Source organism: Rattus norvegicus, chromosome 16 (genome assembly GCF_021556685.1).
Source record: "Rattus norvegicus strain SHRSP/BbbUtx chromosome 16, alternate assembly SHRSP_T2T, whole genome shotgun sequence".
Classification (NCBI taxonomy): Eukaryota; Metazoa; Chordata; class Mammalia; order Rodentia; family Muridae; genus Rattus; species Rattus norvegicus.
The window spans coordinates 82,884,427-82,908,005 of record NC_141549.1 but is presented as its reverse complement, the minus strand read 5'-3'; the positions used below and the strand labels follow the sequence as shown (position 1 = coordinate 82,908,005).

General features: G+C 46.6%; 2 protein-coding genes across 4 annotated transcripts in view; one reads left to right on the top strand and one right to left on the bottom strand.

The window, feature by feature from the left end:
• Positions 1-23,006, top strand: part of Dlgap2 (DLG associated protein 2) — a 710,212-nt gene extending 687,206 nt beyond the window's left edge. For 3 of the 4 annotated variants that reach the window (XM_087587398.1, XM_087587397.1, XM_087587399.1), the window contains 4 exons: positions 1,222-1,637; positions 9,929-10,020; positions 13,445-13,597; positions 16,161-23,006. In XM_087587398.1, coding sequence (XP_087443524.1) covers positions 1,222-1,637; positions 9,929-10,020; positions 13,445-13,597; positions 16,161-16,379 — 880 coding nt within the window. In that variant the 3' untranslated portion in view covers positions 16,380-23,006. 4 annotated transcript variants of the gene reach the window in all.
• Erich1 (glutamate-rich 1) overlaps positions 1-23,579 on the bottom strand; it is a gene marked incomplete at its 5' end in the record, with an annotated part of 52,793,804 nt that overhangs the window by 756,358 nt on the left and 52,013,867 nt on the right.

Sequence of the window (23,579 nt, the reverse complement as noted above, 5' to 3'; positions counted from 1 at the left end):
CAGAATGCTGGGCTCTAAGATTCCTGTCTCTCCACTGGCCATCAGTAACTCATTCTGCCTTCAGAGACAGGCCATTCATTCATATTCCCCTCATTGGTGTCGCTCAAATATGAATGAACATGGGTCATGCCTTGTTTTTATAAGAGGGAAGGGAATAATTCTTTTCAAAGTAATTTACCACCTGTTAAAATAGCATCATAGCTCACAGCGCTGGGAGGTCAAAGTCCTTTATCCAGAATCCTTTCTCAAAAGGAGAGTGGGCTCGGGGCAAGGCGAATAAATGTGTTTCTCACCTTATAATGATGAAAATAATGAGGGAGAAGTAGGAGAAACACAGAAAGAAGGGGGGAAGGGAGAAGTGGGGAGATGGGGGGTAGGGAGAACCCAGATACAAGCTATGCCCTGGAATTCTCTCATTTCAGAAGATTTACTAAAAGCACAGAACACCAGTATACATCTGTGACAGTGGCATTGTTTTGAACTATGGCATAAAGATTGTTTTCTTGGCATTAAAGAATGTATTTGCCAGTCACACAGCAGCAAAAAGTACCAGCCTCTATGTTGAAAGCGGCAGGTGCCCTCTCCTAGGCACTGTGTGGGGGCAGTCCTTCCTGGAGAGACTCGGGATCCAACAGGAGAGATGTGGACTGCAAAGAACTTCCCATTATAACGTAAAGATCTACAGAAGGCATTGCCTTATGCACAGGACATAGCTCATAAACTTGGCATGTCTCCAGAGCAGTGGTTCTCAACCTATGGGTCATGACCCCCTTGGGTGTCATATATTGGATATCCTGAATATCAGATATCGACATTACAGCTTGTAACAGTAGAAAAATTACAGTTTGAAGTAGCAACAAAATGTTGGGGGGAATCACACAACATGAGGACCTATATTAAAGGGTCACAGCATTAGGAAGGTTAAGAACCACTACTCTAATAAAGGTAGCCTTTGAACACCACTCAATATACTTGAATGGTGAATGGGTGCCACCTAGAATCTGAGTTATTGATATTGAAGTCCACTCATTTGTCACACCCTGTGTTCCTCACAATGACACTCAAGCACAGTGAGTTAGACTTATAAGTTGGTATCAGTGCTGAGGCTCAGGGGTATCCCCATGAGGGTCTAGGGGAGTTGGTGATGAGGCTCAAGGGTGTCCCCTTGAGGATCTGCAGGATGAGGCTGCATCTTTCCTCTGTGCTTCCCTCCTTTCCCAGGCACGGCCGTTTCAAGCGTTCCAACAGCGTCACAGCTGCTGTGCAGGCTGACTTAGAGTTGGAGGGCTTCCCTGGGCATGTCAGCATGGAGGACAAGGGCCTGCAGTTCGGATCCTCCTTCCAGCGACATTCAGAGCCCAGTACCCCGACCCAGTATGGGGCACTGAGGACTGTGCGGACGCAGGGCCTCTTCAGTTACAGGGAGGACTATAGGACACAGGTGGACACTTCTACTCTGCCGCCACCGGATCCCTGGCTGGAGCCATCCCTGGACACAGTGGAGACCGGGAGGATGTCTCCGTGCCGAAGAGATGGCTCGTGGTTTCTGAAATTGCTGCACACAGAGACGAAGAGGATGGAAGGCTGGTGCAAAGAGATGGAGAGGGAAGCGGAAGAAAATGACCTCTCCGAAGAAAGTAAGAACTTGCCTTTCCCCACAGCGCGTTAGACAGGCAACTTCTCAGGGAGGCAATTGAACCAATGACAGTATCAGTAGGGAGATAACCCTTCCACGTTCGAGCAAATGGAAAGGAAATGCTCTCTGCTGTCCCCCACTCAATCCCAAGAAGCCATTCCCTGCAGGACACAATTGTCTTTCAGTTTTGCTTTGCTTGGTTCTGCTGGTTGGATGTGAGATTAACTGTGCTAACTCTTACCCCCGTGGTGTGCTTCACCTCATATTCCGCTAACCAGTTCTCTGATAACTTAATTGCATTTTGCCCAAGGAACACTGAAACTAAGCAGGAATTCCCCACCGCAGGGCGCAGATGGACTTTACCCGCAGGGCCCTCAGTTGAGCATGCGCAGTGTTGACCTGTCCAAACCCCCAGGCTCTCAAGTCCCTGCTTCTCCACAGAGTGTAAAAGACTCGCTGTCTGCCTCCCTCTCTTTTACTTGAAGAAATCTGCCACCAAGAAGTAGAATCAAGTGGTATAATATGGAAATGTGCTTCCCAGAGGCTGAGGCTGGGGCTGGGGAGAGTGTGGGAGGGTGCGAGGGTACGGGTGTGGTGGGGGGGGTGGAGAAACAGAAAAGGAGGAGCAAGAAAAGGAAAGAGGAGGAAAGAATGGTATAGGGAGGGAGAAGGGAATTGAGGGAAGGAGCCTAGAATGAAGGGAGAGAAGAAATGAGGAAAGAGAACTCCTCTAAGGAAAGGGGGGTAGAGGTGGGAGGAGAACAAAGAGACGATTGATTACGATTCAGGAATAGTCGTTTGTCCATAAACCCACCACTCCTGAAATTAGTAAGCAAACTGACCAAGGAAAACGAATTCAGTCAATTTGGCCAAATCAGGAAGAGAGAGCCCCTGCCTTGTCTCTGCTTCTTCTGTAGCAGTGCCACATTTATAGAAAAGATGAAACGAAACCCGGAAGATGTAAGGGTGGAAGCTGTCAGAACCCTGTGGGGTCTCTGCCTTCTAGGCGAGGTCCTCCTCTGGCTGGCGTTTCAGCCTTTCCCTTCCACCAATGTGGGATTCCTGGATTTTTTTTTTTTTCCTCTTTTAATTCTTTGGAGTCCGTTTATCTGACAACCAAAAGGAGAGTCATACATGTCTGTAGTCATCGCATCACCTGCCAGGAGCGGGACATCGTTTGAACTCGTGTCATTCTAGAACATTCTAAAGGTTCCGATCCGCTTTTGAATATGCAAATAAGGACGCAGTGGTTGCTCCCTTTGTAAAGCAACAGGTTCCACCTTACTCTGTTTTCCATGCTTAGTCTCTGCTATAACTTTCCCATGGATTATATATACATCGTATAAAAAACAGTGCTTACTGACCATGCACTGTCTGCCAGGTCTATGCAAGCATGTCTCACATGTGCCTTAGTGCTCAGCACTGTAAATGGAGGTAACTTTGCGGGAAGAGCACGGAAAGTGCTGGGGTTTCCCATCAGCCCCGCCCACACCCACACTGGGTTTCCCATCAGCCCCGCCCACACCCACACTGGGTTTGCCCATCAGCCCCGCCCACTCCCACACTGGGTTTCCCATCAGCCCCGCCCACACCCACACTGGGTTTGCCCATAAGCCCCGCCCACTCCCACACTGCGGTTCCCTATCACCCCGCCCACTCCCACACTGGGTTTCCCATCAGCCCCGCCCACACCCACACTGGGTTTCCCATCAGCCCCGCCCACTCCCACACTGCGGTTCCCTATCACCCCGCCCACTCCCACACTAGGGCTCCCCATCACCCCCCCCCGCCCCCATCTATTCCCACACTGGGGTTCCCTTCCCCATCAGCCCTGCCCTGTCCATTCCTATGCTGGGGTTCCCTATCAGCCCCCACCCACTCCCACACTGAGATTCTCCATCAGTCCCTACCCACTCTCACGCTAGGGTTCCCCATCACCACCGCCCACTCCCCTGCTGGGGTTCCCCATCAGCCCCTGCCCTCTCCCACACTGGGGTTCCCCATCACCACCGCCCACACCCACACCGGCTTTTGCATCGCATGTTTACAGTTTCAGTATCTGAGATGCTCTGTTTCCAGAGACATCTTCACCTTGTCCCCATTCCCCGGCTGTTTCAGAAAAATATGGGCCCACTCACCCCAACCTGGGATGACATTTTTGATTCACCACTGCCGTGAGACACCATTTATGGTCCATGGAGAATGCCTAGGCTGGTAGTACACACACAACAAGGTCATTGTGACAGGGCTGTGGAAATGCAGAGAGAGGAGGTCAGTCCTTTTTACATAAGCGGTAAATACCTAAGTATGAAAGGTGTCTAGGCTGGAGTACAGTCACAGGTTATCATTTTTTCTCTTTGGGGGAATCCAAGAAAACTGTTTCCTATTGTGTCCCAAAAGTACTTACGTGTCACTAAAGTGGCCGTAGGATCCATCCTCATAGCCGTGATGTGTGTGAGATCTCTGTGCTTGACTGCATTGGCTCTGGGAAAGTGCTCCCCTCTAGGCCAACTATAGATCAGAGTAAACTGCCCCCACCTCCTGGTTATAGTCTCTTAAATGTGCTATTTAACTTTCTATGAACTGTAAGTGTCATCTTCTGGACTCTTGAAGTGATGTTTATGCCCAGCGAGAGTTTGCTGAGCGCTCAATGGCCAAGCCACTCTTGGTAGGCCAGAATGATACAAGAAACAAGTAAGCTTCCACATAGAAGGTAGGCGTGAGTGACACAGGACCAGGAGAAGCCTTCATCAGGAAGAGCAAGACAGACACCAGAATAATGAGAGAAGTGTGGATAAAACGCTTCAGAGGTCTGAGAGGAAACTCCTAGGTGACAAGGTGAACTCGAACCATAATCTGATGGCCCAGAAAACAGATGGGGGTCAAAGAAATGGAGACTTAGGACACAAAAGAGACACAGAGCTTAGAAGCAGGAGCCCATGGTCTGGCCCATCCTGAAAGGACAACCACTTAAGCATTGCCCTTTCCACCTGCCTGGCAGAAGGGTCATCCTGTACCACAATGGGATTGATGTTTCTCAAGGGTTGTCTTTGCAGTATCCCAGAGATTCCCGGGTCTCTGAAGGCAGAGACTGCAATCAGTGTGTTTTATGCAATGGTGGTACCGCACACACAGACTTCCACAAATAACTGGTAAGAAGAAAGGGAAGGAAGGCAGGAGATCTTAATGAACAGCAACATTCATATCCCTCTCATACATTATAAGCACATCCAGGACCCCAGGGCATTGGTCTGTGTCCGCAGTGGAGTGCAAGCCTCATATGGTGCTAACCCTGAAACAGTAGCTAAATGGTCTTGGCTTTCATGTTTTTTCACCCACTGAGCATGACTTCAACGCCATAAGCCTTGAGTGCAGAGACAGGGAGTAGAAACTCTGATCTATCCCTAAGTTCTGCTGTCCTGGGCACACATGTCTTCTTGTGATCAAAGAGAACGAGATAACAGAACTCTGGCTGTAGCTCCCACCTGCCATGATTTTCACATACACCTAGCCCGGAATTAATCAAGTTCATGGATCTCCCTAACAATGCTTAAAACTAAGATAACCTCCGAGTCTAGGTCTTATTTTAGCAACAGTCATTGGTCTCCACACTTTTAAAATTAAGATTAAATTAAACGGCTTATTAAGCCAAAACTCTGCGCTCTGAATATTGAAATTTCCATTGCATGAAATAATTCTGGCCCCAACTATAATTTCGTAATCACAGTTCACTGAACTGATTGAATGGATCTAGATTTGTTCAGTGCTGTGTGGCTAATAAAGGTTAGTCTGAGCCAAATACAGACTGATTTGGGTTAAGGCCTACTGTGCAGGCCTCTCACTTTTGATACAAAAATGGAAATATTTAAGACATAACAGAAACTCCTGCAAAACTAGAGTTTAACAATGGTCATATTGACTAAACCAGATGGGTAAGGACGGGTAATGAAGCCAAAACTTACTAAGTCATTTGAAACAAACAAAAACATCCTAAATATCTCATGACCATATGGAGCTGGGGGCATCTCAAGACTTCCATACAGTAGCACATGTACAGTCAGGTCTTGGGATGGGTTTGGGGTTCCTTGTCTACAAACGTCTGCTCACTTGAACATTCCCCAACTGGATGCCGAGAGCTCAGGCAATCAGAGAGACCTTTATAGATCAGACATCCCAGATCGCCTTTCACAGTCGGGAAAAATAACCACCAGAGTCATGAGTCACATAATACCAGAGTGGGATCTGATGCTGGGCATGGGATCTCCCAGGTCATATTACATGAGGGGCGACAGTTGTCTGTGGATGGGAATGTCCAGCTACAGCCCATAGTTAAGACACACAAAGCATAAGAGACACTGCCCCTGTCTCTACTGGGCCAGGATTCTGCACGCCCCTGTGTAACATGATGTCTACCCATTGCCTACAGACTTCCAGCAGGAGCCAGGCCAAAGAGTGTACCCAGTTTGTCATCAACTGGCCGGAGTCTTACTGAAAGTATGAGAAGAGCCTTTGATGAACCAGGCAACTAAATCAGATGCTCATGATCTAGAAGAAACCAGAAATAGATGGGCCTGGAGCCTGAAGGGAAATTTTTGGGAGCAGTTGGCCACCTCTGGTGCTATAAAATTAATAACCAGGGAATCCCAAGAGAGGCTGTCAATACCAAACAACCCTGCCGATGCCTCATTACATGTCAATACCAACTCTGCAAATTCTATAAAAGTCCACTTTGAGTTTTAAAATGTTGCTGGGATTTCATCGCAAATGTTCATAGAATTAGAAATTAGACCAGACATGTGAAAAAATAAATCCAGCACCAAAGCAGCTAATCCAATTTTTTTTCTTTTTTGTTCACCAAAGGCCAGGGTTATATCAGGTTCATTGAAAATGTGCATTCTGCTGAGTACCTGTCCTTATCTACGTCTCTTAAGAGGGCACTGCTGAAACTCTGACAAAATTAGGCAACCGTAATGGTAAAGAATAAATTGAATTTTCTCTTCAAATTCCCTGCAATTACAGGGAGCTATTGACAATATAGGTCTCAGATAGGATCACTCCTATTCGCTAAGTGGCCGAGTTCACCTGCCATTAGCAGCTGCTCGTTAGCCTCGCTCCAGTGTGCTTTATCTCCCTGGCACTGCCTAATTTAGACCTGTGACAATGACTGCACCTCATTAATCCATACCGAGAATTGCCGTATAGCATTGTGTTAAAGGTTATAAATGGAAGCCTTTCGTGGATACTTCAGCAGAATTCCATTTCAAGGGGAATAAAAAGATTAGGTATTTAAACTTCAAATTTCATAGAACAAATGGGTTTTTGTGTTACAATTTAAAGCAACAAAGTTAGTTTTAAAAAACACAAAAATATTCATTCCTGGCTTCTGTAATTTCATAGTAACAGTTTGACTAAAATGAGCCCCTTTGAATATTATCAGTCACTTGTGTTACAGGATACAGTGAAACAGGAATTCCACCTTCTAGAAACAAAGTATTCATCTTCTAGACACCAAGACTGCTGTTGATCCTATTGCTCCTGTAGGGCATCCGGTATGAATGAAGGATGGTGTGATATTTGTCCCTCTTTGAGACTCTGTTCCCAGTCCAGCCCACCTTCACCTCTCTGTCCCTGCATCTTCCCCTTCCCCCTTCATAACACAGCTGAACTCAAATCTGAAAATCCAAAATTCAAAAGGCCTCGAGCAGCGGCAGGATTGGACAAGTAGAAAATTCTACACCTGACCTCATAGGACAGGCCACACAAAAGGAAATCTGGTGGTTAAACTTAGGTCCCATCTCCCAATGCCTCATTATATGTAAGCAAATATACCCAAATCCAAAGTAATCTGAAATTCACCACCAATTCAGACGCCCTTCCCTAACCATTTCTAAAAAGGGCTGTTGGACCTGACCCACCTCCAGAAGCCTCTGCATCCAGTCTTTCTCCATTCCCCTTTCTTCTTGTCTCCATCCAATGGAGGTCACTATATTGCCCTCTGGTCAGCTCAAACGTGCTTTCAGGTGACTCCAGAGTGTGCGCAGTCACTCACAGCCTCAGCTGTTCGCTTTAAGAGATACAGACAAGGGGCTGGGGATTTAGCTCAGTGGCAGAGTGCTTACCTAGGAAGCACAAGGCCCTGGGTTCAGTCCCCAGCTCCGGAAAAAAGAACCCCCCCCCAAAAAAAGAGATACAGACAAGGGTGTGTACTAGACTTTTCTCTAATCTTTCCCAAACCTGTAATTTTCCACGGTCACATTTTAGAGACTAAAAATCTACAAAAAAGGAAGGGAAGAAGAGAGGAATAAAGAAAGAAACAAAGAAAGAAAAGAAAACCCAAATAAGAATGTTCACTTCAGGAGCACATGATATTCAATGGGGGGGGGGGGGGGAACCTTGGCTTTGAACATTCTGCATGTGACTGTGTGACCAACCTCTGAGTCACCAAGTCTTAAACTTCCTTCTTACCAGCCTACTGTTTCTACAGTGCTATCTTACATTGTCTCATCACATTTGTCTGAGTTCTCTGTCTTTTCTTCCCTCAAGTCAGGCCAAGGACGAGTATGGAAGCAGCTACGGCTGGCCTATCAGGTCAAAACTTGGGATGCCAGCTTCTGGCGCCGGTAGAATGTTTCTTTTAGTCTTCGAGTTCCTGGAGCTCAAACCCACTCCTCACTTGATTCTAACAATGGACTGTTGGGCTGAATGCATCCTCAGCCCTCAAAGAACTAACCCTGGGACAAGCCATAGCCATCACTGGTCTTTTGGAAATTGGCCATCAAGGAGGAAAGTTACAGGGACCAAGGGTGTGTCTCTGAAACTCAGCATCATCCGCTGGGGATGACTGTTGGGCTGGGTTGGTACAGAGCACCATGGGCTGCCATAGTTCCTGTTTATTGGTCCTCTGCTGGTCAGAAAGCTCTTTTACTTTACTGGATAAAACTTCAAGTGTATGAGTAGCTAGTTGCAATGCACAGCTCTCCAAAGCAGAGCAATGGGTTTCTCACCTCTGTTTTCTGGGGAACAGAACTCCAGGACACTTGTCCTCCTTGTCCTTGGCTACTTTCCCCAAACTGAGCACTCAGCAGCCAGGTGCTAACCAGAGCTCTCTTCCTGAAAACCCTGGGAGAGTAGATCCAGCCAGCAAACCAGAAGTGATTTGTTTCAAGTGCCTGATGTGAGTGGATGTTCAGCAAGGGAGCCGAAAGGAAAACTCACAGGCAACTGAGGCTGATTGCCTGGTAGTGATGAGAGAGGAGTCTAGAAAACTACACAGTCGAGGTTCTTGGGGTGACATAGGAGCTGAAGCTAGTGAGGGAAGCTGGGCAGAGATAAAAAGCATCCAGCAGGAAGAAAGGTTCCCAATGACTCCCAGAGGTTCTGAGGCGTACGTGAGGTGGGATCCACAACGCAACTGTTTTCAGAATCATGCAGCAATCACAGGGAGGCACAGAAGGGACAAAGAGGAAGCTCAAGGGCTTCTTGGAGCAAGAGACAGAGCTTTTTCCTTATACATTCTTAAGACAAAGTCTTCCATTTTCCCGGTCTAAATCTAGAAGCTGTCACCATGTGTTAAATTGTTTTTTGTGGATAAAAGCATACTCTTCATTATTTTTAATTTTAATATTTGGCTTACTATATAATAAAGTTGTTGAGGATTGGGAATCCTTTGTAGAGGAACCTTGAGTAAGGCTTACTCAGGTGACATTAACCTCACAAAGGGGTTTAATAGGCCAGTGAGTCTGACCTACCACATGGCTTGTGATTCTGGCTGATTTGGAAGCATGCTGTGACCTTCCTGTGTGATTGCCTCCTAGTAGCTCCTCCAAGATTGAGACACATCTCCCACCATTGCTATGAGATAGCCACCCTCAGTTCCCTGGTATTTAATTGAATTCACTGAGATGACCAATACCAATGTGTTTCTCTCAAAATTAAGGAGTTAGCATTGGAGTAAGTCATTGGGGTCTTCTGGAGTCCCAACTCCAAGGACTCGCCTGAATATCAAAGCTAATAAACTCAGGACCCAAAATAAGGAGATTCTGTAGTCCATTGCCTTATGGAGTTAAATCATCCCCAGTACCCAGTGATAAGACCCTCATAGCTAGCGTTTGGTTGTCTTCGTGTATCCTCATGAGCTGGGAAGGAGTGGGAACTTCAGCTGATGGATGTGTTCAGTGTGGTCCAACCCCAGTGGAAAAGCATGGATGGAGGTTCTGGTCCCAGCTCACTGAACGCCAGACATTCTTGCTTTGTTATGATCGACTGAGTCTTAATCTTCCCTGTGTCTCCCAGTTCTAGGAAAGATCAGGAGTGCTGTGGGAAGTGCCCAGCTGCTCATGTCCCAGAAGTTCCAGCAGTTTTATTGGCTTTGTCAGCAGAACATGGTAAGTGGCATGGTAGCCCCATCCCATAAACCCTGAGGTGTGTGCAGCGTGCGTGGTCACAGAACCTTTGTTACTTTTCCGTTGCTGTGACTTTTCAAGGCACCATGACTGAGGCAACTTATAAAAGAACGAGTTTATTAGGAACTGACAGTTTCAGAGGGTGTGTTCATGATCATTATGGGTCAGAACATGGCCGCAGGCAGGCATGGCACTGGAGCAGTAGCTAAAAGCTTACAAACTGAGGCACAACCCTTAGGAAGAGAAAGGGCTAACCATGAATGGTGGCAATATGGGCTTTTGAAACCTCAAAGCCGCACCCCAGTGACACACCTCTGCCAACAAGGCCACAACTCCTATTCCTCTCCTGAACAGTTCAACCAAGTGTGGACCAAGAATTCAAACATATGAGCCAATGGGGGTGAGTCTCATGCAGACCATCACACTCCTCATTGGTCAAAGCACCCCTAAGCAGGGATGGGAGAGAACATAGCCCAGCCCTAGACCCACATCCCAAGTCTGGAGGCCCACAAATTGTCCCTGATTACACCCTACCTCAGGGCACTTATTCTCTGGGCCCTGGAAACATTCCTAACTCTCAGAAGCCCACACATCTTGCCCTGGAGAGCCACACACATAGCTCCAAGGACCAACGTCCCATCCTTAGGGATGTGCACCCCACCCGAGGCTCACACACCTAGCCCTAGTTATCTACATCCAGGCCCTAGCAACTCACATGTCTTAGGCCCAGGCTGCAGGTTCAAGCTGGGGCTGCAGCTGCGGCTGGGGCTGGGGCTGAGTAGGGCATGCGGGTGGAGAGAGAATCTGACTGTGTACCTCCTCTACTTGCTGCCTTTCCCAGAGAAAAACGCAGAAGAGGAGGTAGGGAATGAGTTGCTGTGGTGGCCGAGGTCACAAGGAAAGAAAATCAATGGGGTTGGGGGGGGTGTGTCTAGCAAAGATGTGTGTTCACGTGAAGAGATTAAGAAGAAATCTTAGAAGTCATTTGGCCTTTGCAGATCCTATAGTGAGTGTGTGTGTCTCATGTCACAGAGTGAATGTGTCTTGAACTAGACTTATGAATGCAGTTGGCATTGATCCCGGGTCTTCCTAGCAAAGAGAGGAGAAACTCATCTGTATACCTCTCTCTCTCTCTCTCTCTCTCTCTCTCTCTCTCTCTCTCTCTCTCTTTATATCTATATCTAATCTATATCTGTACATCTCTATATGTCTACATCATCTATATCTTTTTATCTCTCTATCTATATATGTATGTATAGGTAAATTATGTATATGTGTGAATATGTATCCATGTATGTATATCTATACATCTGCATGTATGTTCATGCATGCTAATCTTCATATATCCACATACGCCTGTACCCATTTACTGCACACACACACATTGTTTGGTTTCTTCTGACTAAAATACTCAGAATTCCACGAGAGACATGAATCGTATCCACAGTTCTTCATAGGGAATTTCACAGTCCTGACGTTTAATACCAAACATTCTCCATAAAGGCAAAAGGCTCTGCTGGGCTTGTCACAGCGGAGGCAGCAGGTGCTCTGACCGTGCTGTGCTTGTTAACTTACATGAGCACACTGAACTTGAGCGCGTTCGACTGCATATGCAGGTGCGGCCCCTCAGAGCTGCAGATCCGGGTCCTTCATTGGGGTCATTAAGGATAATGCTTTCTCTAACATTTTCCCTGCTAGCCCATTCAAGTTCATCATGACGCTTAGCTTTGGTGTGAAGCTTCATGTACATTTAAAGGGCAATCTGGGAGGTTTGTGACCTTGGGCAATGAGACTAGATAAATGTCTGGCTATTATGTGTGGCTCTGCCTTCCTCCACACACTGCCTATGCGAGATTGGCTTGATCATCAAGAATGCCGGGCTGGGTAGCTGTAGTCAGGGTGGCCAGGCAGCCTCTGCAGCATCTCAGTATAGATCATGTTGCACGGAGGACAATGCTTACCCTTGAGCCTATTAAACGGGCCTCTCGTCTGCACCAGATGCAGCTGAATTAGCCTTGAAATGATCCACCCTCACATCTTTGATGCCTTTCGAGTTAAAAAAAAAAAAATCTGGTTGGCTATTTTTCTTTTTGTTTCTCTTTGGGATCTCTAAGACCCTCGTTTGAGGGCAGTGTGAGAGACATAAACAGAAGACAGAACATATTACTTGTTTTCCAAACCACAGTTCATGGTTGCTGGGGCAGATATTTAGGAAGTTTGCCCATCCTTAAGTATAAAAAAATGACTCTAGGGAAAGACAGACCCCCCTCCCAGGCATCTTCAAGTCGAGCAGATGTGGGCAATTTTTGATGTGGCTATAGCGTAAGGTATTCCTACACACTCAAACAGAATAAGACAGAAATCTTAGAAGGAAGTTTACACTGCCAGAGTCGGCTTTAGCTTGGCAGAAGCATGGACAGAAGTCGCCCTCTAGTGGCTCATTGTAAGAACAGCAGAGCCCAGCTCTGAATCCCACTCAGGAGGAAAGGGACACATTGTGTGAGTTCACCTTCTAGCCTGTGACCCTCCCTGGTGGCACAGGCTGTTATCTGGGTGCCTGTGAACTGTGAAGAGGCAATGGTGCCTAACAGGTATAGTTTCCATGTGAACAGAAACTCAAGCTAAATCAGCTGTGAACCAAACAACATTCAACCCAAACCACTGACGAAACCTGAACAATGTAAGCACTTCCGAATAAATGTCTGATCGTGTGCGTCTACAGGGTGAGCCAGCCACACGCTAAGTCAAGGGAACCGTACACAGAATTGTCACTTGACTATTACAGTGAGAACCAATTGGACCATACCCTGTGCAGAAGTGAGGTGCGGCTTAGACTGAGAACAAGACCAGGCGCTGTCCGTGGATGGCGTGGGGTGGCACCCCTTGGACAGGCTGAGTTAAGTGGCAGGTGGTGTTTGTGAGTCTTTTGTTCCTTCAAGATATTGGCCTTGACTCTCTATGGGAAGAAACTGAAGTCATGTCACCTTTTGAAGTCATCTTCAGAACTAGAGCTGGGACCCAACAAAATAAACACAATGAAGTAAATGACTGTGATCCTAGTGGTCTAACCACGGGTAGTCTGTCCCTTCTGAGTAAGTCTCATAGCTCTGCTGCCTTCTCGAGCTGCGAACCATTTGAAGGATGGAACCCAGAGAATCTGTACATGCTAGGCAAGCATTCTACAGCCGAGCTACCTTCAACCCCCAGGATTTCCAAGTTGGAACATTAAAGGGGTGTGTGACGTGTTTGTAAGCTGCTGGCGCGTGCCTGGGCTAAGGTTAACTTTTATGGGGGTCATGGAGAGTCTCCCACCCTGTTTCAAGTGAGTGGAACCTCTCCTGATCTGATTCCTTGAGTGACTTACAGAAGAGGGAGCAGACCCCCTAACTTCCCCGTGTGCCCACAGGACCCCAGCGCCATGCCAAGACCGACATCACAGGATCTAGCTGGCTACTGGGATATGCTGCAGCTGTCTGTGGAAGATGTCAGCATGAAGTTCGATGAACTGCACCAGCTGAAGCTCAATGACTGGAAGATAATGGAGTCGCCCGAGAGAAAGGTAACGCAGTTGCGTGGCGTGATGGTCCTAAGCACTACGCTCGTAGGCCAGTGCCAGAGGATAGCCGATTTCTCCACCTTTAGTTATTGATACAGGAACAGTTTGTGTATGTGTGCGTGTGTGTGTGTGCGTGTGTAGGGCAGGATGTTACAAGCACTACACAAATGGACAGGATTGGAATACTGGGTGCGTGAATAGCAGTGGGTGTCTTGCTATATCTCCAGTACACAGACATCTCAAAGACACCAGGGAAGATCCCTACATCTGTAATCTAGTTTCCTCCAGGGATAAACCTGGGCTCATTTTCATCCGATGTCTGTTTGGATTGTATTTAGTCGGCCTCCCACAGGTAAAATCTTAGATCCGGCTAAGATGACAATCTCCTTCTATCCAAATATACTTTCCTGGTACACGTAGGGAGCTAAGGCCAAAACTGCATTTAAACCTTTTGGAGCAGTCTAAGGGTGTGGTCTTCCTATGGGGCTTCACCCTTACACAGGCTGAAAATTTGCATTAAATCTGAGTTTGGCTCTCTGCTTCATGGTGACATCATCTCAGGAGAGCACTGTGCACGTGTGGACTTACAAGCTCCCTAGAGAAGTAATCAAGGTCTGGATTTTCCAGACAGATACAGTCCATTAAATTGAATTACAGTTAAAGGGGCCAGCAGAATGGCCCAGTGGATAAAGGTGTTTGCCACCAAGTCTGACATTCTGAGGCTGGCCCCAAGATCCACATGGTGGGGGATCTAATTTCTACACATTGTTCTCCGACCTCCACAAAGGCACTGCGGCCTGTGGACACCCACGCACATCATCCACACGTATCCTCAATAAATGAATGTGATTCTTCTATTTAAAATTCCAGTTAGGTGCGATGGTAGTATATGAGGTTCCCAAAACTTCAAAGGCCGAAGTGGGGTTGTTAAGTTCGAGACCTAAACTAAAGCACAAGACTCAAAATGAAGTAAAATCAAGTCACAGTGCAAACAGCCCATAATAGTCTGGGGAAGTACTGCTTAGTGCATAAGCAAGAGTGAGTAGCTACTGATCAGGATGAAAGCCATTGAGGGCGCTCACTGTCTGGGCTTCCTCAGACACTGCTGGTGGCTAGCGAGGCTCAACGCCAGTCTTACATGTCCCTGAGGACAATGAAGAAACTCCTCCTAGCAGATAGTGGGAGGGATGGGGAACCCAGAAGCGAGTCCACATGACCTGGAGACAACACACAAATGCAATAATGAGATCAGACATGTAACCCTCACGCAGATAGCAGCCCCTGAAGTTTACATTTCTAAGGGACCAAGAGCAGGAAGAAGCCCGCAGGGATCAAGTCTCCTCCTGTGAAATATGTCCTTGCTCAAGACACTCACCCCAGTGCAGAGGGGCCAGTTCACACCTTAAAGATGTGATAGCCTCTAGCCTTAGGGACAAATTTCAAATACTGAGACTGATTCTCACCTTTCCAGAATCAGGGGTCACGGTGGGCATGGGCACATACTGCTCTGGTTCCTGTACACAGCTTAAATGCAGAGACGCAGATGAGAGCTCTCTACTTTGGAGGGAGTCTCCTGATATCCAGGAGAGGTCTGGATTTGCCTTCAGTAATACTATCCCAGTGTAAAGGTCTTCATGAAATAGTCACAAGTCCTCTCTGCATTGTATACATTTCCAGTGTTTCCAAGTTCTCTCTCTGAAGGTGCATATATATTGAATATGAATTGTTTGAGAATCAAAGCTAAGGGAAGTGTGTGTGTGTGTGTGTGTGTGTGTGTGTGTGTGTGTGTGTGTATGTGATTATATGTGCAGTAAAATCCATGTGGGTTTAGGCTCATGATTGAGAATTTAGCCAAGGGCCCCCTGAGGTTCTTGTCCATATAAGATGATTTTCCCGAATGCACATCCTGCCACATAAAAGTCAGGTGACCACTTCCACACTCTCTCAAGGCATTTGCTAACATTCAGGTAGGATGATGCATCCGTATGTGTGGGGATGAGGGAGAACTCCTGCAGGCGAGAGCTAACGCGATATCTGTGCTGAGATGAAGTTTATTTTCTTATCCATAGACACTGCCCTCAGCCTCCACTGAAAATGAGGATTTAGAAAGGTAGATGCAGTAAGATAAAGCTGTCCCACTGAGCATCAATGGGGGCGAATCTGGCAGTGTCTACAGGGGCAGGAAGTCAAGGAGAACTTGGAAGAACCAGGGCTCCAGGACTTAGCATATCTGGCCCTTCCCTGACTTCCTTTGTTACTTGTCCTTGAACTCTTTTATTTTTGGCTGTGAGCCTACCTTTTAACGGCTGAGCCATCAGTCCAGCCCTTCCCTTGACTTCTAATGGCCTCTCCTCCACTTCCCTCTGACTTCCACATGACTCTCCATGACCTCTTGACCTTACTATGACCTCTCCCCTCTCCCCCAACTGCCTCTACTTTCCCCATGAGCACCCCTCCAACCTTCCCCAGACCATCTCCCCTGATTGATCTTCAGATGTCCCACCACTTACTTCTGTGACCTCCCCATGACCTTCCCTGACCTCCTCTGACTTGTGATGCTTTTCAGGAAGAAAGGAAGATCCCCCCTCCAATACCAAAGAAGCCCCCCAAGGGGAAATTCCCCATCACAAGGGAAAAGTCCCTGGACCTGCCAGACAGACAGCGCCAGGAAGCCCGGCGCCGGCTCATGGCAGCCAAGAGAGCTGCCTCGTTCCGCCAGAACTCTGCCACGGAGAGGGCAGACAGCATCGAGATCTACATCCCCGAGGCCCAGACTCGGCTCTGAGGACCAGAGGTGGCCACACGCACCTGGTTTTGTTCTTTTTCACAAAATGCTTGTACAGTTTATTGCCTACCTGGTAGTTTCTGTCTCACCCTCCACCGGATTCGCCCTTGCCGTGCTCTCTGCACTGTAGACAGTGGACGCTCCAATTCCTAGTTTGCTGAGCTCCTGGCAAGACTGACTCTGAAGGACATCGGCTCCGAGGAACAGGCCTGGTGAGCCCTGACGTACGTCCCTGTTCTCAGAGGGCCGCCAAGTGGCCTCTTGAAATGGACCCTAGCTTTCACTTTGTTCTTTATATTTTTATAAATTGTGTGATAACTAGAGGTCACTATACACGGGTGCATCTCCCCACTCTCGAGAGGCATTAGACATCCAAGTGGAAGGTGCTACAACTCGAAGGGCCAGAAAGACAGACAAAACCTGTTCCCTCTCACCTGAGTTACTCTCCCCAGCTGAGCTGCCCCATGCCCTTGCTGTCCTCACCGGTCTGTTGCCACATCCTTGGTTGACATTGTGATGACAGGAAAGGGCTTCTCCAAGGTCCCCACAAGGTGGTTCTCTAAAAGGAAATGTCAAGGCTACCCACCCCCAAGAAAAAGATCTAGCATAGAATGTTTTTGTTAAAAGCTAAGGTGAGCAGTCCTCTAACAGAGGGACCCATGGAAAGTTCTGGCAGGAGCCCAGAGAATACAAAGAGGGGAAAGAAAAAAAAACTAAGAAATAGTCATGGTAAATTTATCCCTTGGTAACTTAAACCATTACACATAGCATTTTCTTTAAACCTCACTGCAAGCTAACATGAACTTTTTATATCTGTTACATGCATTCTCAAACTTGACTTCCCAGGGTACCTTTAAAGGAGTTTGCTTGTTTAAGATGCCAGTTGTGATGTTGTAAACCATATAAGAAATATGAATGTGAGCGGTAAGTATATCCGTTAAAAATGGTAAAGAAGAAAAGTTAGTTTATGCTTGTATTTTTCCAGAATTCTTCTGTTCTATGCAGTACTGCTGAAATTAAGAATATATCTGCCTGTGATAGACATGAAAAGGGAGAGAGAGAGAGAGAGAGAGAGAGAGAGAGAGAGAGAGAGAGAGAGATCATGCATGGTGATTTCCAGCTGTGGAATTTAAGGAAGGTAATCAGTAGTCAGACTCTGAGGATGCAGAGAGGAAAGAGATTGGCTCTGATTAACGGGTTTTGTGTAAATTATGTTTACAGTTAAGATCTCATCCTATGACTTCTGCATGGGGAGTTCAGATGCCACAAAGAGCGATCAGATTGCCCATGGCCCTGATCTCAGAGTTCTTTGTTCTTCACATATAGGCAGGGTCCCACCTCACCCCGGGTCTCCCCTCTAACTGCTTTAAGGAGCACCGGGTGCTCAGCCATGGGCAGAAAGCTTTCAGACAGCCCTGTAGCACTTTGTGTTCTCCCTGTGACTCGCACTTTAAACTGTCCCCACTGCCCCCATCTGCAGCCTGACTAGAGAGGCAACCTTGCAGCTGGGGCGTTACTAGGACTACACCGTCCTCTTCCTCGCCCTCTCCATTCCATTTCGCATGGGGGGCATGGTTGATGTTACAGCATGTCAAGCCTCAAAGTTTTACCTTTTATTTTTAAAGCTGAGTAGTTAAGAGTTCCCTGTGATAGCAAAACCCTATATAAATTGAGCCTTGTGTCTGGTATATATTTTACCAAACAGCCTTAAAATATATTTGGAAGCAAAAATCATACGAATGTATATCCTTTAAAAAATGCAAAAAATAATAATAATTCCCAAAATATTCTTCTATCACCAAACCCTATTTCCCCAGAGTGTTCAAAGCATTTTATACCTAAATAAATATGTAAATCCTGAGTAGTAGACAATAACGATGCTTCCTCCTGGGCTCATGCCACTGAGTTACAAACAAGTGTGCTATAAGCACTGGTATGTCGGACTTCCAGAGCAATGTATCCTAGAGGAGCTATTTAGATGTAACCAGAGGGAAACAGAACCGATGAACATCCCCAAGCTGAGGGAAATACGAAATGCAAATATCCCTGCCGCCCACACCCATGAGGACATCTGGTTGCCTTTCTTAGTTCCTCATATGTACACAACATACACAGAAACAAATTGCAACATTAGACAATCGTCATTCCCTGTAAACCCCAAATTCTATGGTCCCAACTTGAACAAAGTATCTACTAGTTTTTTGTTAGCTACATTGTCTATCTTTAGTTCGTATCCAACCTCACCCAAAGCCTTGGCCTAAACTTCCCCTAGCTGAGCAAATCTTCCTTCCCTGAGACGCATTGGCGGCCCCTCTGTCAAAGTGAAAAGAATGTGCCCCTGTCTGGTTCACTAGGTTCCAAAGATTATTATTTAATGGCCGAACGAACACCTGCTGCTAGTTCTAATGGAGCATTAGCCGTTCACATCCCCTTGTAAGTGCAATACCTTCAGGTCTCATGCATGTGACGCTCTGCTGTGGAACAAGATAAGCCATGTGTGTACTGCGGGCAAAGGCAAGCAGCATTGGTTGTATGTGCCCGCTGGTTCCCCAGGCTCCTTCAGTTCAGTCACTTTCCAGAGATTCCTGGTGTGGAATTCTCCTGTGGCCCTATGATCTTGTCCAAAACACGATAGAAATGAAAACTGGACACAAGGCCAAGCTATAACACAGTGCACCCCATGTTATCTATAATAGCACACTGGTGTCCCTAGAGATGCTCCCATCCACCCACGGGAGAGACTTGAGGGGCGGCAGTTTGGAACCCCTTCCTCACCCGTTATCAGACTGATCTGGACTCTACTGTGCTGACGTACAAGAAACAGTGGGAAAGCAAGCACAGCTGGAGTGCGGGACCAGGGAGAAAGATGTGGCTGAGGAACAAGAGGATCATTGGTGTACCGTCCCTCACATCTCTATTTGTTCCAGTTGTGATCATTGTGAAGACAACCGTCACCAGAGTTGGTCATCCCCAGGTTTTTATCACCAATCCAGAATGGTGTAGAGAGGAGCCAACTCGTTTTATACCCAGAAATCACCTTGCTGTTGAAAGGGAAATGCCCACACCTTTTAACTTCAAACCACACTTGAAGGCTTCAACTATGTAATAGGAAGTAAATCCTTAGGAAAAAAAAAAAGATGCAAATTATATCTAAAAGACTGCCTCAAAATATATATAGACACGAAACAGTAAGCTGCAAAGTAGAGAAAGTCATCCAGACGGCCTTTATGGAAATGTACAACTTATAATTAGAATAATACAAACAATACACAGTGCAGGGATGGATCCTGCTTCTCCGCGTGTCTGTCCCAGTTCACCCCAAGGTGATTTCTGCCTTTTGTTAGCATAACAAGCAAGCCCTGTTTTACCACCCTCGCTTAAACCTGCTGCTTCTGCCTGTTCACTATACACCCCAACCTCAGGACCCCAGGATGAGATTTCTCTGGAAATATGGTGACATTGTAGACACATGGCCCAAGTGCCTGTAGCAATCATAGAGCTCCATGCCTTAGAAACAGCTGTCTGGTTTGGGCCAAACATTTTTTGGTTTTTGGTATTTTGTTTTTTTAGACAGAGTCTCACTGTGTATAGCACAGGCTAGCCTCAGTTGTGCAATTGCCCTGCCCCTTTCTTCTGGGTGCTGGGATTATAGACATGCACCATCACACTCAGCCTTGGTCCAAAACTTTTGGTAGTGGAGATGGTGTGGAAGGAAAGAGTAGTTTGCGATTGATCATGAGATAACCAAGTGTGAGCCAGCCTTCCTGTGTTTCTGACACGCTGGAAGCCAGTCACCCTCCGAGGAGCACGAAGGTCCAGTTTCAGCGGCTTTCTTCCGTCTGAGTCAGTCATCTTGCTCAGGGTTCTCTGACCACAGCTCCAGGACAGAACATCTACCTGGACAGAAGCTGACAAGTAGCATGTCAGAGAGACTCAGACGGTCAGGTCAGCAGGATTGTCCCTGTTGAGGACAGGAACTCCCTCAGAGGTTGGAGAGGCAGCATCAATCCCCTGAGGGGCTGTATCACGAAGGAAACTGGCTATCTGGAGCAACCATGAGTGAGAGAGAACACTTAAGCCCCACCATGCCCAGCCCACGGGCTGCAGACTTGAAGCCCAGAGCACAGACATACTTTCCTAAGTCACGTGCTTCATGCACACCCATGGACCAGCCATTTTCTCCTCCAGCCTTGGGTATCTTTCATGTTCTTACTGCAAATTTAACATATTATTACCTTCATGGTTACCCCTACATTCGCTGGTTGTTCCGAGGAGTTCTTAGTCCCACCCACTTACTGTTTACACCTCTAAGTAGCTTTGGATCAAACCTGGGCTTCTAAGCCAGGAAACAGGCTTAAGAGATCAAAAACATAATGGCCTCCGGTTACCAATTGCCTCAGCTACCTTGGCAAGTAGGAGACTTTGCACCACACTATTCCCTGTCTCACCTGCCATGAGTTGAAGACACCACATCAGCTGAAGTCATCCCTTTTTCCTTTGTGCTCAGTGTGCTTCCCATAAGTGGCAAGGGGCAGCAAACTGGAGGCGGTGAACTTCCCGGTCAGGCTAGGTACTTCTACACAGTGGCAGCCAGAAGTTGAAGATATGAAGGAGAAGGCACTGGGAGCCCTGAGGCTCAACCAAGCTCCTGGAGCTGATGCATGCAAATGCTAGGAACCTGTCATGAGTCTGGTTTCTGTTTTCTCTTCCATGATGTGGCATTAGTGTTACTATCCCTACCTCCCTCGAAGGCAGGTGCATTGTAGGGGTTGGTGACATACCCCCCTCCGGCATCGTTGAGCTTAGAGGTTTATGATGAATGTGTATTGTCATTTGAGATTTGTGCCTGGGCTCTCCTCTGTGTGCTGTAGCCCCCCACTCTATGCAGGAAGCTAGCAGAGCTAGGACAGGGCACAAGAAGGAGGGACCTCCTCCTCCTCCTCCTCCTCCTCCTCCTCCTCCTCCTCCTCTTCTTACTTTGGGGTCCTGTTCTGCCAAGGTAGGAGGTTAAAACAAGAATACAGAGGGGCTCAGAAACGGAACGTAATAGCCAGGAACTTCTTTTCCTGTGGGCTGTGACTTCAGTTTCTATACTCTTCCATGAACAAGAATCAACAACACCAACCGGAGGTGGGCGATGTTTTTGCCAGCTCAGCCCCTCCTAGATGAACTGGACAGATGTTATCCTATGGTAAAGTGATCCGAGAACAATTCTGGCCTGGAAAGAGAGGGTCGTGCCTGTGAAGAGAACGGATGGACTCAGGCCTTCAGCACCGTCGCCGCAGAGGTGCGGACTCTCTTCCAGACCCCTGCTCTGCGGGCATTGCTCTACTCACTGCAGAGATGGGCACACTGACGCTCTGAGAAGCAACCTTTCCGTTCTCGCCATGCTGAAGAACACCACCATGTTATGAGTTGCTGTCCAAACCCTGGCATTTTGATCCACTGTTAAAAAAAAAACAAAATGACCTTGTTTCCCTCTCAAGATCTGACAGATGACTCCTTTTCAGAGGACATATTAGTTATCTACAAAACTACTACTTTTTAAAAGATTTTGTATACACACAAACCAAGGTAACAGCGGTTTACCTCCCGATTTTCTTAGATTTTAGGAGACTCTTAATCATTGGTGCTTATTCTGAATCTGAAAGACTTCCCGTGTGCAGGGCCAGAGAGATGGCCCTAAAGAGAGGGGTGGCAGGATTCCTGTAAGTGGTTATCCTCTGAGCAGTGGTCTCCATGGGGGGCGGGACTTGGATGCACATCTACAAGTTCAAGGACGGAAGCCAAGGTGGACTGTGGGACCTTAGGAAGCCACTTGTCCATGACCCTACCTAGTTCTCCACCCAACTCCAGCCATCTCAGACACTTAGTCACCTTCAAAGGGCTCCACAAGAATTGTCACCCTCCCTCCATTTTCAGTTGGTTTGCTGCATTCAGGAAGGTGTCCCCTAATGAGCAGCGAGAACTGGGCTGCTTATTTCCCAACGATAGTCACTTACCTCTGGCCAAGTACCCTTCTGTAAAGACACAACCCTCTACCCGCCCTCCATACTGTGTGCCAAAACCCAGGCGTGGCCTAAAGACTGAGTTTAATGCCTCCTATAGGGACACAAGGAATGCTAGAGCAGGAGACTAGCAATTTAGTTAAAGGTTAAAAGTATATAAATATATATAAATAAATATACATATAAAATAATACCCACGACAAGGATCGACAGAGTGCCAAATATTCAAACTGTACAGAGTTACACTCACCAGAACTAAACTATTTTATGTAAGTCTCTTACTCACGCCTTTTCGGGTTCTTTTGATAAATCCTACTTCCCAGCATGCAGTACTCTATCTGATGTATCTCCCATTGCCAACACGGTTTCTTCCTTTCCATTAATGATTAGTCAGAACGTCGGTCATTATTTTAAGTCATTCTTTTCAAAGATTGCTTTTTTAAGTTTTCTTTCCTCTGTGAGTTTGTTTTTTTTTTTAATTTTATTTTTACTCTTAGGTGACTATGGAAACATCATTGCCCAGAATCTTCTATGATAACACCTCTTTGATTTGATGTCTGTATTGCCAATATCCACCTCCTGTAAATAGTTCTGCAATTAAATTTTTGGAGAAAAGTGATATTTACTTTTACTGGAGTAAATTCTCTGCGTGATTTTAAATTCAGAAAATATAAATCAAAGAGTTTTATATAAGAAAAAAATTATACTCCTCCATTATATATTTTATTGTTTTAAATATCCTGGATATACATATTAAGATAGATTTAGGGAATAAAGAGATTGCTCAGTGGGTAAGGCTTTGGGACCTGAGGTCATAGTCCTAGCACCCATGTGAATGCCAGGTACCTAGAAAGCAGAGGCAAGGGCTCCCCCAGGTAGTAGACCTATGATTTCTGGCTTCAAATGAGAAATCCCGCCTCAATATATAAAGTGAAAGCTGATCAAGAGAAAACACTTGATGTCATCCACTGGCCTCCACATGAATACAGACATCTACACATACCCACAACACACGTGCAAACATCCATACACCTGCATAAAAAGAACTAGACAAGCCTCAATGCTATGCATTTAATATGTATGTAAAATGTCACAGATTATCGTGATCCATCAGCTAACACTGCAGTATTTAGTTAACGGGTTTCACACACCTTAGAGTTACAGGGAAACTGACATGGGTCACACAAAGATC